The sequence below is a fragment of the Delphinus delphis genome, chromosome 3 (assembly GCF_949987515.2).
Source record: "Delphinus delphis chromosome 3, mDelDel1.2, whole genome shotgun sequence".
NCBI classification, from domain to species: domain Eukaryota; kingdom Metazoa; phylum Chordata; class Mammalia; order Artiodactyla; family Delphinidae; genus Delphinus; species Delphinus delphis.
The window spans coordinates 55,708,886-55,724,800 of NC_082685.1; the positions used below are offsets into that span (position 1 = coordinate 55,708,886).

General features: G+C 42.3%; 1 protein-coding gene and 1 pseudogene across 1 annotated transcript; both read right to left on the minus strand.

The window, feature by feature from the left end:
- Nucleotides 1-2,881: 2,881 nt before the first annotated feature.
- Nucleotides 2,882-5,235, minus strand: LOC132422051 (protocadherin beta-3-like). Its single transcript, XM_060006887.2, is given in 2 exon segments — nucleotides 2,882-4,234; nucleotides 4,237-5,235. Coding segments are annotated over 2 exon segments (2,352 nt in total).
- A 3,627-nt stretch (nucleotides 5,236-8,862) lies between these two features.
- On the minus strand, nucleotides 8,863-11,357 carry LOC132422052 (protocadherin beta-2-like; annotated as a pseudogene).
- Nucleotides 11,358-15,915: the final 4,558 nt, after the last annotated feature.

Here is a 15,915-nt window from a genome sequence, read left to right on the forward strand (position 1 = left end):
TGAATTATGCCTAATAGGTTGCCAGCTTTAAAACATGTAACAATCTACTCTAAGAAGCAAAATATAGTAGTGGAATATATGTTTAAAAACTGTCATTTTTTAAATTCCCATTTGCAAGGAAGCCATATTCAAGGATTAAGGAAGATTTATTAAAAGTGTGGTAAATTAGTTCACTAGTTTTAATGAGTGATATTTGAATATAGTTTAGTCTTTTAACAACTCTACATAAAAGTTTAAAGTTCATTTTCATCTCTTTGCCTTTCAGTATTAAAAACTAGATTAGAATATTAGTAAGAGATCAATCTGGAAATAATTCACAGTAATGAATTTGTCCATCCTTTAAAAGAAAAACTACTGGGAAATTATTATGAATGTAGAAAGTCATCATTTTTACCTAGTGCTGGACTTTCGGTTGGGGGAATTCCAAAAAGTGGCAAAGATACTTAGTACTATACATATAGTGCCCTCTCTGTCATGTACTTAATAAGATATCCAGGTAAAGAAGTTTCTGAAAGTTGTCTTCAAATAAAAGGGTAAAAGGTTTCCAATAGCCAAGAAATAAAAGCAACTTTGAACCAAGAGTAAGGTATAATTTTTTCCTATCTTCAAATTTAGTCCATATGATCTTTTCTGGCTTTACTAAACTCTGATCACTTCTCAACAATATGTGAATTCAGTGCATCTATCAACTAAGATATTATTAAGTATCTGTCTTCTTATGTCTGGGTCTAAATAACTCCCTGGTTATATAGTGCCTCCAATTTGAGTCCAAAATCATATACCATATTGGCCAAAAAAGAACTGGCCTCCATATTTTCTGTAGTTGAAAACTTCCCTGGTTCTCACATGAGCTGGAACTAAGCCAGCCAAATACAGAGAAGTCTTGATCAGAATTCTTTGCCTTTTCTCTGATCTTCATGAAAATTCTGCTAAGTATGAACAGAAGAAAAAAAATCTGACCAAAGATTCAGATTCAATATCTCTATAAAGTACTTAATGAGTGAAAGGAAATACTGTCTTTCCCCTGATTACTAAAGGATTCATGTATTTGACTCTCATACCTAAAATAACACCATTTTAATATGATTATAACTTTATGTGTGATTGAAGACATGTCAGTATTAAATATTTTTGTTTTTTTACAGTCATTAGGAGTTTAAAATTTTTAAGCTGTAATTGACATGTAACACTATATTGGCTTCAGGTGTGACAATGATTTGATATTTGTGCATATTGCAAATGATGACATAAGTCTAGTTAACATCTAGTTAACAACATTCTTTTTCTCTTTTGAGAATTTTCAAAATCTTTGAGAAACTTCAGTCCTCTTTCTTCTAGTCATGAGTATTCAATTTCTGGAAAGTTCTATGCCTCTGGATGAGAAAATGCCTATGAGAAATTTTATTTTTTACTAATCAGATTTTTTTTTTTTTTTTTTTTTTTTTGCGGTACGTGGGCCTCTCACTGCTGTAGCCTCTCCCGTCGCGGAGCACAGGCTCCGGACGCGCAGGCCCAGCAGCCATGGCCCACGGGCCCAGCCGCCACGCAGCACGTGGGATCCTCCCGGACGGGGGCACGAACCTGCGTCCCCTGCATCGGCAGGCGGGCCCCCAACCACTGCGCCACCAGGGAAGCCCACTAATCAGATTTTTAAATTGGGGACTAAATATTTTGTACTTTAAAATAAGGTTTTTTTTTTCTATTTCATTCAAAATAGACATAAAAATTGATGTTTGGTTGCTTCAAGAGTTTATTCTTAGTTGTAGTTAATTTAGACTTTCACAGTGATATCGCTCTCTCCCCTTTAGAACTTCCCATTCTTCTTCTTTTAATTACTCTATAGGAGGTAGAATGCTGATGTGGTTGGGCAGTGTTTATCCCAGAAGGACCATACATAATTCTAAGTCATGTCAGGTTGAAATCTGAAGGAGGGAACTAAGAGAGGAAAAAAAGAAAATATTTCCTTCATATATCACCATATAAATGCCAAGTAGATATTAATTTTTTTAAAGCAGGATTGGATGGGACACCACTTTTGCTATAAAGCATTTAGAGAACATATATACATGTACTTTCTTGAAATTTTTTTAAAATGGCCCTCAGGTTGATAATACTTACATCCAGAAGTTAAAAAACAAACTGTCATTCCACCAGATGCTTATTAAGTAATCTTTTCATGCTAAACGGAAAAGCACGATCAGTTGTTCAAAATGCCTATGTTTAATTTTTTTTCTCAGTCATCCATCATAAATACACTTTAGGCAAATCTAAGAGTAATCTGACCTACATTTTTTGTCCATTTTTAGCCAATATAAGCATATACAGTGTTGAAATATTAATTGCAAATGTCAAAACAGAAAATGAATTATATGTGTAAGTTTTATTTGAGTACTAAGCCCCTACAGGATGATACACCTTAAAATGGTACATATTAAAACATTTTTAGTTATCCACTTCATTAACCACAGACAAAGCTGCTTTAGGAGTAGTATAAAGAATATTACCTGACTATATTCAATAGGGTAAATTATAATATTGGTGGTTCAGAACTCTCTACATTGCTTTGGATAGAGAATTTGAAATGACTACCTTAAATAAACCTATTTGAAATCATCATTAAAAGATAATGCATTTATTTTTATTCAGCTATTAGAAAAAGAAAGAGGCATTAATACTGGATTGAAAAGGTAGGAAGCAGATGAAAAAAGAACATGCAGGGTTAACTAGACAGAAAGTAAAATCAAGATACAAACAAAATACTATATCAACTCAAGAGCCTTGACTTAAAAGTCAAGGAAAGAAAGAAAGCATTTGTAGCCAGAAAACTTTCTGATTCTTCTGTTAATGAAACCTACGCTATTCTTGCAATTGCCTTTTTGCACTAATCCTGCCCAGTGTCTTGAACCAGACGACTAGGGAGAATCGGCTTCAAGAAGTTAAACTCATTTAACCCGGAGCCTCCCGTCAGACACACCTCGTACTGGTAGCTCTGGGACAGGGTCCCCGTGCCGCTGACGTCCACCAGGTGGCCTGGAAAGGGGCCCTCGGGCACCGAGCAGCGACTCACCGAGGCCGCCCCGCCCCTCCTGCACAGCCGCACCGCGACGAACACCAGCACCGAGAAGAGGAAAAGCCAGGACACCGACGCCAAAGCAACCACCAGGTAGACGGTGAGCGGGGCGGCCGGGGCCGCGTCCGCCGCTTCCGCTTCCGGGGCCGGCAGGTAGGGCTGCGACAAGCCGTCCACCAGCAGCACGTGCAGCGTGACGCTGGCCGAGAGCGGAGGCTCGCCGTTGTCCTTGACCAACACCACCAGCCTGTGCGTGGCCGCGTCGCGCTCGCTCAGCAGCCGGGCCGTGCGAACCTCGCCGTTGTGCGCCCACACGCCGAACAGCCCGGGCTCCGTGGCCTTGAGCAGCTGGTACGACAGCCAGGCGTTCTGGCCCGAGTCGCCGTCCACCGCCACCACCTTGGTCACCAGGTAACCCGCCTCGGCCGCCCTGGGCACCAGCTCGGTGCAGGAAGCCGAGGCGTTCTGCAGCGGGTACAGCACGAAGGGCGCGTTGTCGTTGCCGTCCGCCACGAGCACGCGCACCAGCGCCTGGCTGCTGAGCGCGGGCGAGCCGCGGTCGGCGGCGCCCACGCGGAACTCGAACGCCCGCAGGGCCTCGTAGTCCAGGGACCTCAGGGCGAACAGGTGGCCGTTGTCCGGGTTGATGGACACCAGGGAGGCCAGGGGCACGTGCGCGTCGAGGGGCGGCAGCAGCGAGTAGGTGACCTGGGCGTTGGCGCCCGCGTCTCTGTCTGTGGCGCGGACGCTGCCGAAGTGCAGGGCGGGGCTGTTGTCCTCGCGGACGGACAGGGTGTAGGAGGTCTGGGTGAAGGCGGGGGCGTTGTCGTTGACGTCGGACACCAGCATGGTTATGTTGTGCTCGGTTTTCAGCCTGGGGATTCCCATATCTGTGACTGTGATGGTGATGTTGTACTCAGCTCTGATCTCTCTGTCCAGCTCTCCTTCTGACAATAGGGTATAAAAATTCTCTACAGATGGTTTCAAGATGAAGGGGAGATCGTTCTCGATGGAACACACCATTTTCCCATTGTCTCCAGAGTCTAGATCGGAAACACTGAAAACAGCCACCACAGTCTCTGGCGAGTTCTCTGGGATAGGGCTGGTAATTGAGAACAAGGTCAGTTCTGGTGGGTTGTCGTTCACATCAACCACCTGAACTATATCACTGTTGATTTTCCTGAAAGGCCTCCACCATCCTTGGCTTCTATGTCCACTTCGTAAGTATGGATCGCCTCAAAATTCAAATATTTGATTAGTCGGATATCACCAGTAATTGGATTTAGTTGAAAAGTTTTTCTAATTTCTTCAGAAACATGAAAAAATGCATATGATATTGTCCCCAAATTTCCTGTATCTAAATCAGAAGCTGAAACAGTGACAATAAGAGAGTTAACGGGGCTGTTCTCTAGAACTTGAACCTCATAGAGGGACTGTGTAAATTCTGGGGTGTTGTCGTTTATGTTTAAGACCAGGATGTGAACCTGGACGGTCCCAGACCTCCGTGGGGTCCCGCCATCCAGCGCAGTGAGCATTAACCTAAGCTCTGGCTGCTCCTCACGATCCAGTGCTTTGTCTAGTACTAGTTCTGGGTACTTCCTTCCATCCCTACGACTGCGTGTGAGAACGTGGAAATGGGAATTAGGAGTGATCGTGTAGTTTTGGAGACTGTTTCTTCCCACATCCAAGTCTTCAGCATTTCCCAAAGGAATTATTGTTCCTGGGGGCGTGTTTTCTGGGATTTTCAGCTGCATTTCATTTTCAGAGAATGCCGGAGAATGGTCATTTACGTCTATCACCTGGAGCTCATTTGTAATAAACTGCAAGGGATTTTGCAGGAATATCTGAAACTGCAGTATGCATGGCTCTGCGGAGCCGCATAGCTCCTCCCGGTCCAATTTCTCATGCAGGAGCAAATCACCGGTCTGATGGTTGAGCTGAAAATACTGTCTGTTCCCTTTAGACACAACTTGGGCCCCTCTCGCGGCCAGTTTCCCTACACTCAGCCCCAGATCCTTTGCTAGATTGGAGATGAAAAACCCCCTCTCTTTTTCCTCAGCCACAGAGTAGCGTCTCGACTGGGACCCAGCCAGAGACCCACCGAGAAAAACAAAGAGAAACAGGACTTGCCTTTGTCTAAGAAAGCGCTCCCCTCCGGCCTCCATTGCATTTTCTGCCATGTTCTTCCGAGAAATATTGTCAAGCTAGCCTCCAACAGCACTGGGAAACGCAGTCTTTTGCCTCCTTTGAAGAAAACCTAGCGAATAATCCTTACTAGAGTCTTAGATTTGCTTGCTTAAAAATCTGCCCCGACTCACAACCCCTAGTTTACTGCAGTGAATCGTTGTGTTACTGAGTATACACAGTGCCTGCGGTTTAATTCTCCTTCTTAGTCAACAGCGCCACCGTGCGTTCGCTCACAGTTTCACAATCTTGGAGAAGGTGATGTTTGCTGGGCTTTTTGTTTTGATTTTTTTAATCGCTTATTCCCTTTTATCAAACCGAGTTGATGCTACTGTAGGAATTCCTTCTGTTATATGGTTCAAATAAACACACTAGGGAGAAGAAATGCGCTCTTATCTAAAAGAAGTGACTGTCCCTGGTAGAGTCCCATTTCCATGATTTTGCGGAAGTGGGCACCTGCTAGAACTACTCACCCCACCTCCTGTAATTATTACAGAAAAAGTTTTACAAGATTTTGCTCTAAGTGATGAAGCTTCGCTTTCCTACTTGTGTTTTTCTTTATTTTCCAAATTTTGTAAAATGCACACGAGTTGCATTTATAGTCAGAAAAATGCTACGAAAAGACAACCTCAAGCAAGGTGATAAAAAATTATAATAGATCATGTCAGGGGATATATCCAGAGACCACAAATGCCTAATTCCTTCCACATTTTCGCACTCACTCAAGGAACACAGAGCTTTCTCCTCTTCCTATTTCACAGTAATTCTATGATTACTGGTTTCATCTGTATTAACTCTTTAATCTGCATAACTGTATTTCACCTGTGGAAACCGATATTTATTGCGTTTGTAGAAGTTAGATGTATTGTGGTAATAAGACACACTATGTCTATATATCTTATAGAGTTTCCCATCTAATGGGGTGAACAGAATTTAAACAGATGTTTAAACAGTACTATACAGGAAATGTATAATGAGTGCACTGGAAGTATACAATATGGAGACCTAACTCAATGGGGGCATTCAGAAAGTTTCCCAAAGATGTCCCATTTAATCTGGAATATGAAGGATGAGAAGAAGTTTGCCAGGCTAAAACTAAAATGGGAGGATTCCATATATAAGGAATGCAAAGGCCCGGGGACAGTAAAGCATAGCTATTCTAGATAATGAAGGTAGGATAGTGTACCCAAAGTTTAGTGTCTCAAGAGTAAGTGGGGGGCTTCCCTGGTGGCGCAGTGGTTAAGAATCCACCTACCAATGCAGGAGACACGGGTTCGAGCCCTGGTCCAGAAGATCCCACATGGCGAGGACTAAATTAGCCCACACGCCCTAGAGCCCGTGCTCTGCAACAAGAGAAGCCACCACAATGAGAAGCCCGTGCACCACAACGAAGAGCAGCCCCAGCTCGTGGCAACTAGAGAAAGCTGGTGCGCAGCAACGAAGACTCAGCGCAGCCAAAAATAAATAAATAGACATTAAAAAATAAAAAGAAACATAAATATCACCTAATAAATAAAAAAGAGTAAGTGGGAAGACAGGGCTGGACAGGGAAGCAGGGGCCAAATAATAGGTGGCTGGATTTTATTCTAAGAGTGAAAGGAAGCTATTGCAAGGTTTTGGGCAGAGCAACGAAACAGCACAAATATCATGTGTTCAATATAGCTTCTTCACAATTATAAGTAATGTTATATGAAGGACCATTTATTAAATTTACTCTTAATATTAGTGATACTAAAAATAACAGGGCTTCCCTGGTGGCGCAGTGGTTGAGAGTCCGCCTGCTGATGCAGGGGATGCGGGTTCGTGCCCCAGTCTGGGAAGATCCCACATGCCGCGGAGCGGCTGGGCCCGTGAGCCATGGCCGCTGAGCCTGCGCGTCCAGAGCCTGTGCTCCACAACGGGAGAGGCCACAACTGTGAGAGGCCCGCGTACCGAAAAAACAAAAACAAAACAAAATTACACTTCTTATCCTTATGTTATCTTATTTGGACATAACTGCAAGCTATTTAAATAGCTGTTATCATTTCTGGGGGTACAGAAATTATATGACTTATCCAAGATCCAACAGGTAATAATTTGATACCAAGATACTTCTCTATATGAATGCTAAACTCAAAATGAGACCTTTAAATTTTATATTATAATTTTAATAGTATGTTCAAATAAACATGAAATAATATAAAAATTTAAAGATAGTCTGGAGAACATTAAAAATTAAAATTCCGTTTTAATGTGTGGATCAGAAGTTGAACTGCAAGAAATAAATAAGAATAAAGAAAGTTAAATGAATCACTTAAGGAATTATGGAAGGAAAATATACATCATAAAATTGAAAACACAATTTCCCCATGTGGATTCCTTAAGCTAGTGGGCAGGAGAGGAGATTAAAATTAAGCAGAAAAAGAAAAAGGAAAACTATCTTGAAGGAAAGAGACACCAAGCACTAATAACTGCATAATGTTTGAATAACAGTGAAGTTCTGTTAATAACCAAAAATTAAATCAGAGAGCATTTAATTCCAGCAAAATTTGTCCTATGAGTATTTTAATGTATTTGAGTGTCAGTGTATCAAAGATGAAATAAAGACATTTCTTCAATCAGTCACTTAAAATTTTCATGAAGAACCTAGTCTTGCAGTCATTGTGCTAATCATGCAATAAATGGAGAGCTACTGAGAAACATAACTGAAGCACTAAAAAGGAAACAAAATAGCATTGAAAAGTCTAGGAAACTGAAAGGGGGAAAATGGAAGTATTCAGTGAAAAAAAAATAGAATGAGCAAACCAAGATAAATTTTTTTTTCCATGGGCTTATTTCCAATTGAATCATAAATGCTCCAGATATTTTTTTTAAATGCAATGCCAAATTACATATGAAGTTTCTAAAATTTGGTCATAGACAAAAACATGTACTCTCTCAGATCTTTTGGATTTTAATGAAGTACTCAAAGAATAGATGGTTTTAAATAATTAAAACAGATTTTTAAATGGAGGGATTGAAACAATCAGAGGTTTTAAAATTTTTAATAAAAAGCATGAATAATTAGCATGTCTGAAAATGACTGGACATTGCTATTTATTTAACTACATTTTAGAATATTGGTAGTTGATTTATTGAAGACTTTTAATGTGGATGATTTGTAGAATCCAACAGTCAAGGTTTTCACAATCTCTAGAGAATCATACTTATCAGGTATGAACATTTTAAGGAAGTATATATTTAGAAAAGTGTGAGAGGGTGCTTTGTGATTCATGAATGTACCTATGTTAATGGTTTTAGCCAATGTGAGTTCACAGGAAGAAAGTTTAAACTAGCCTAAGAGAATACTCTATACAAACACAAATATTCTGGGTAGGAAAAAGAGTAACCCTATGTACTTATTGCAAACTTTCAAAAATGTAGGAATGCAAAAATTACCTAGGGACTGTGGAAGGTGAATTTTGAAAAAAAGTGCTCTAAAAATTAAAGACTTCAGAAAATACAAAATATACTTTCACACATTAAATCGAATTAAGTTACAGTGATATTAACAGTAAGAAAGAAAATTTGCATTCATTATACCACAGAGCAGCACATCTAGAAACACCAGTAACATGCGCTGAATTGGAATAAGATGGTTACATTTCAAATACAAAGAAAACAACTCCAATGGGCAAGGCAGTAAAAAAGGACTCTGCACAATTTGACTGAGACGGCATCATAGACCCTTATTAAAATTTAACTGAATTCAAAACTATTCCTGAAACTGGGGTTTGCCTCACTAACCCTCTCCTCATCTTGAGTAAGGAAGTTTGGGATAACCGGCTTGAGGAACTTGAAAGTCCCAGAGCCTCCCGTCAGACACACCTCGTACTGGTAGCTCTGGGACAGGGTCCCCGTGCCGCTGACGTCCACCAGGTGGCCCGGAAAGGGGCCCTCGGGCACCGAGCAGCGACCCACCGAGGTCGCCCTGCCCCTCCTGCACAGCCGCACCACGACGAACACCAGCACCGAGAAGACGAAGAGCGACGACACCGACGCCAAGGCGACCACTAAGTAGACGGTGAGAGGGACGGCCGGGGCCGCGTCCGCCGCTTCCGCTTCCGGGGCCGGCAGGTAGGGCTGCGACAAGCCGTCCACCAGCAGCACGTGCAGCGTGACGCTGGCCGAGAGCGGCGGCTCGCCGTTGTCCTTGACCAGCGCCACCAGCCTGTGCTTGGCCGCGTCGCGCTCGCTCAGCAGCCGGGCCGTGCGCACCTCGCCGTTGTGCGCCCACACGCCGAACAGCCCGGGCTCCGTGGCCTTGAGCAGCTGGTACGACAGCCAGGCGTTCTGGCCCGAGTCGCCGTCCACCGCCACCACCTTGGTCACCAGGTAACCCGCCTCGGCCGCCCTGGGCACCAGCTCGGTGCAGGGCGCCGAGGCGTTCTGCAGCGGGTACAGCACGAAGGGCGCGTTGTCGTTGCCGTCCGCCACGAGCACGCGCACCAGCGCCTGGCTGCTGAGCGCGGGCGAGTCGCGGTCGGCGGCGCCCACGCGGAACTCGAACGCCCGCAGGGCCTCGTAGTCCAGGGACCTCAGGGCGAACAGATGGCCGTTGTCCGGGTTGATGGACACCAGGGAGGCCAGGGGCACGTGCGCGTCGAGGGGCGGCAGCAGCGAGTAGGTGACCTGGGCGTTGGCGCCCGCGTCTCTGTCTGTGGCGCGGACGCTGCCGATGTGCAGGGCGGGGCTGTTGTTCTCGGACGGACAGGGTGTAGGAGGTCTGGGTGAAGGCGGGGGCGTTGTCGTTGACGTCGGACACCAGCACGGTTATATTGTGCTGGGTTTTCAGTCTCGGTGTCCCCATATCTGTGACGGTGATGGTGATGTTATATTCGGATCTTGTTTCTCGGTCCAGGGCTGTGTTTGTGACTAAACTGTAAAAATTCTCAACAGAGGGTTTAAGAATGAAGGGAAGATCATCTTGGATGGAGCAAACCATCCTTCCATTGTCTCCAGAGTCAGGATCTGAAACGCTGAATACAGCAATTACAGTCTCCTGCAAGCTTTCTGGGATCTCAGTGATAAGCGTTGACATGGTCAGTTCCGGCGGGTTGTCATTCAAATCCATCACTTGGACAAACACCACACAACTGCCAGAAAGGCCCCCACCATCTGTCGCCTGAATATTTAATGTATAAGTCTGAATAGATTCAAAATCCAGTTCCTGTGTTAAAAGGAGTTCTCCCGATTTTGCATTTATTCCAAATGTTTTCCGAATATCCTCAGATGCTTGGGAAAGTACGTAAGATATTTCTCCATAGGTTCCAATATCTAAATCTCTGGCAGAGACAATGGCAACCTGGGATCCAATGGGGCTGTTTTCTAGGACATGCGCCTCATAGTGCAGCTTTGCAAACTCGGGGGCATTATCATTGATGTCTAAGACTTCAATGTGGATTAGGGCGGTCCCAGACCTGGGTGGAATCCCGCCATCCAGCGCTGTGACGGTTAATCTGATCTCAGGCTGTTCCTCTCTATCCAGTGCTTTGTCCAGCACCAGCTGTGGTAATATTGTGCCGTCGGCACTGTCTTGTAATTTAAGATGGAAGTGGGAATTGGGGCTGACTGTGTAACTTTGGAGACTGTTGCTTCCTACATCTAAGTCCTGGGCACGCTCTATTAGGAAAGTAGTTGCAGGAGTGATACTTTCTGAAATTTTCAATAGTATCTTTGTCTAGGAAAACTGGAGAATGATCATTTATGTCCCTAATCCGTAGCTCAGCCTGGAAATCAAGGGATTTTCCAGTAACATCTGGAAAGGTAGTACACAGGGCTCGGTAGGGCCACATAGCTCCTCCCGGTCCAGTTTCTCATTTAACAACAAATCCCCGGTCTGCCTATCAAAATGCAAACGCATTTTTTTCCCTTTGGAAACGACCCGGGGGGCCCGAGCAGCTAGATCATCTACCTCCAACCCCAAGTCTTTCAACAGATTGGCCACAAAGGAGCCACTGTCCATTTCCTCGACCACTGAATAACGCCTAGGCTCAGAGCCGGCCTGAGCTATGCCCAGCCAAACAAAGAATATCAAGACTTGCCTTTATTTCAGAAAGCATTTCTTCCTCTCTCCTGCCTCCATCGCTCTCTCGTTTCCCAGCAAACTTGACCCAGCTCGGATTCACGTTGTCGCTGATCTATCTCCCAGTATCACTCAGACACTGGGATAGGTGGAGATGCCTATGGCCCTGATTTCCCGGAGCAACTGCCTTAGAAAGCCTCCTTTTCCTGCTTGCTTCTTTAGCAGAGCATCTGGCTAGAGGAGCGCAGACTGGTAGCTTTCTTCCTTCTACTTCTAATGCTGCAGCGCCACCCTGCGTCCTTTCCGAGTGTTTCTTTTTACCAAAACATTAAGGAAATCCCAATCCTTTCTTTCAGACTGATGGCAATCTAAATGGAATATTTTCAAGTAGTGTCTCTCAATGTACCGAAGTAACAATAATTCCATATTAACTAAAATCCAGTCCCTAATAACTTTTTAAAATTATCCTTCCATTATCCTCCCCCAGTTTTCTTCAACTTAAATAAGAATTCATATTCACTCTTGAATTCCTTTTACAAATGCACTTATTTTCTTAACCACTTGACATAAGGAATGTCTTAGAAAATTTGTTTTTAAACCAAGTTTTATGATTGTATTGGTGTTACATCTGTTTATTCTAGAACAGTCCCCTGTATATTATTGATATTGAATTTTTTGAAGTGTCCAGATCAGTTGTCTTACAGGTAAACAAAAGATAAAAATAGCTAAGGCATTGGTACTTGTGACTATAAATTAACAATTAGCTATGCTTCAGAAGAAAAGAAAACACTACTGAAGATAGAGCAATAAAACAACAACTATAGCATTATTCAGAAAGGGGGTGTTTCCTCTACTTTTTACCCAGAGCCCAGAAAGCAAGAATGCCAAGGGTGATAGCTGTCTCCACATACTATCTTGTTTTTAGCTTCAAGTAACCTAATTTAATTGGAGATAAGGTGATGTTAAAGAGATGGATCTCCCGTCTCTCTGTCTTGCATTAGGTTGGCAGAATATGGGGATTTTTTTTTTTTTTACATTCAATGGAAAGAAAATTCTGGAAGGAAGGACCAAGGCATTTTCTTTTTATTCCAGAGTTCTGAGATAATCCTTAAAGAGGTGAAGTCTTCTTCTGGAAGTACTTGTAGGATGAGCAGGTAAGTGTCAACATCACCAATTTTATGGAATTGTCATCCAACATCTTTTACATGAAGAAAGGTATTTCTGAAACTATGTCCTATGTAAATTGCCTGAATGTTTGCCATGTAGCCATGAAGTTGCCTGGTAATTTTCTTGCAGTGGATGTTTATAATGCACAGATATGAGTGGTATTTAAAATGTGTGTTGAGTACGCACCAGAGATTGGAGAATTCAGTGAGACTGGAAAATTCAGTGAGCCTGGAGAATTCTGTGAACAGCTCCTTAATATACTGAGAATAAATCTTGAGCAGGCTTGACAACCACGTTGCTGAGGAGCATGCATCTCAAAGGTTGTCACTGATTGTCACGATCTGGACCTTAGGAGGTCTGAGACTAGTGTTGATACCTACCATTTTCTTCTGTGAGAGTTAAACTTACCATAGGTTGTTCTTCATCCAGTGATTTTCCCCCAAGAATGGGCAAATTACTCACCCCACTATTGCATCGCATATTATTGTGAAATTAAACTCCCTGTGTGGTTTCCAATGGTGGAAAATTCGACCAAATCTCATGCACATCCCCATGCACATTCTGAAACATTCACAAGAATTTTTCAAAGGGGCAACATCTCAGATTCATAGATTTTTCTCAGAAAACAAAAAAGTTTACAGGTAATACTTGGAAATGTATAGTTTCTATAGGTCTGGCTTCCTATTCGGGAGGAAAGGCTCTTCTGTGGGTGTATCTAAAATATTCTTTGATCTCTTAATAGTTTAGATCCACCCACAGAAGAGCCTTTACTCACGAATCTTTGGTCAGTTTGGAAACCACCTTGCTCAGGTCTGTCTGCCCGCCGCTACGCAGACACTCCCCTTTCCGCTGCGAGGCCAAATCTCCAGGAACCGGCTATAAAAAGCAGCCTTCCTTTTCCTGGGCTGCTTACGCTACGCCCAGGAAGAAAAGGAAAACTCACCACTTGCCTTTTTCTGCTGGATTTTCTCTCAGTTTCCAGCATAGCCTCTTGGACTGCGTTGTCTTTAATGAAAGAAGCCTTCGGAAGTCTTCCAGTAGGGATAACATCAACATATATCTAGTTCCCATTTGTTTGAAGAAAGGTCTAAAATCTCAGCTTGCTGCCGACGTTTTCCAAGGCGCGTCAACCCCCAGCCCCTCTCAGTTTTGTCTTTTGTAAAATGGAGTCTGTGGCAAGCGCCTGGCTCCACCTCCATTTTTAGCCTGCAGCGGCGCCAGGCGTCTGAACTGCAAACCTGGTTTGTACAGCGCTTTCCCTCAGAAACTGTCAAAAAACAAACAAACAAAAAATCTGTTCGTGTCACGTGGTCTAGTGGCACAATTCTTACCTCCTGATAGTTTAAATTACTTCTCCGACTTTGGGTTGAGGTAATTACAATTTTTAATTAGTATACGGCTTTATTATCAGCCAGCTGTACAATTTCTTTTGAGAGTAATTTGAATTTGATTTCTTCCATTTTAGACAGGCCAGTCGTTTGGCTGTACATTCATTGAGTTTTTAAATTCATCGGCAGGTGTTTATTACACACAGATTAATTTCAGGCACTGTGAAAGGCATTAGGGATATAAAATGGAATAAAGCCTGGTACTTACACCCCAAGAGGTTACAGCCTAGAAGTAAAGTAAAGCAATAATTACTGTAGTGAGTCGTAAGTGCTAAGACAGTGATTTGCACAGGCACTCTGAAGTACTCAAAAGGAATATTTAAGCAAGAACAGAAATGGGGTATCAGGAAAGATTCTCAGAGTAGGTGAGGTTCGAGGTACGTTGAATTTTATGGTACCAACTTAAAAAGAAACCCATTGAAATAGTTTTCGACTGCAGATAAAGTAGATAAAGTATTTCTGATTTTACAGGAAAGAAGATTTGCTCAAATGATGGGAACATCATGGCTTATTTGGGATACAGTCTTTTACTCAGTCAACATCACAGAGTTCTGTATGACGTGTTGTGGGGTGACAACTAACTAAAAGACTAGGGCTGGGCCCTTGTTTCCTGTTTCAATTTGCTCATCTATCTAATACTCAACTTAAAGGAGAGTCCTAAGCATGCGTATGTGCGTGTGTGAGTGGCTTGTTCTGTTAACAATATCTTTAGGAGATATTTTTGAGTGGTGATTAAGAGCACAGACTTTTATGTCAGGAAATATTCAAGTACTGGCTCTGCTACATCGTATATGTTAAGTTAGGAAAATTCTTTACTCTCTCCAGACTTCAGTTTCCTCATCTGAAGGGAAAAAAAAAAAAAAAAAAAAAAAAAAAAACAACTGTTGAAAGGATGGTATCTACTTCATGAATTTGTAAGAACTAAGTGAAACAATGCTTATGAAATAGTCAGCCTAGTTCTTGGAACATCATAGTGTTTCATAAGTGCTAGCTATTTTAAGTGGTGATACAGTGAAAACAGGGAACTTACCTACATAGTTCGGTTTACTCTTACCAACAAATGTAAGTCTAAATGACTCCCTTGTGTATGTTGGTGGGAATGTAAATTGGTGCAGCCACTATGGAAAAGAGTATGGAGGTTCCTCAAAAAAAGAACTATCATATGATCCAGCAATTCCACTTATGGGTATATATCTGAAGGAAATGAAATCACTATCTCGAAGAAATATTTGCACCCCTATGTTCATTGTAGCATTATTCACAATAGCCAAGACATGGAAAAAACCTAAGTGTCCATCCATGGATGAATAAAGAAAATGTGGTGTGTATATATACATGGTAATTATGTCAGAAAAAGGATATGTTAACTGACCTTACTGTGGTAAACATCTTGCAGCAGAAAGGGGAATATTAGAGTAGTGGCAAGAGGACAGACCCAAGCAGGGTGGTTTACAAAGAAACCAAAGAATATCTTAGATCCACCCACAGAAGAGCCTTTCGTTCCAAAGGGAAGGCAGATGTATAGAAGTGCTACATTTCCAAGTATTACTTGTAGACTTCCTTTCTGTATTCTGAGAAAAATCTATGAATCTGAGATGTTCTCCCTTTGAAATATTCTTCTAGAGTACCAGAATGTACATGAGGAAGTGCATGAGATTTGCGTGAATATTCCATCATTGGAAACTACACAATCAGTTCAATTTCCGTTTTGTTGTTGTTGTAATTATGGTGACAATATCGAGCTCTCCTCTCATAGCAACTTTCTATTATTGAAGTATAGTTGATTTACACTATCATGTTAGTTTCAGGTGTACAGCAAAGTGATATAGATATATATATACATACATATATATATATATATTCTTTTTCAGATTCATTTTCATTATAGGTTATTTCAAGATATTGAATACAGCTCCCTGTGCTATATAGTAAATCCTTGTTGTTTATCTGTTTTATATATAATATTGTATATGTTACTCCAAACTCCTATTTTATTTCCTCCCCCTTCCCCTTGAGTAACCATAATTTGGTTTTCTGTCTGTGAGTCTTTCTAATTTGTAAAC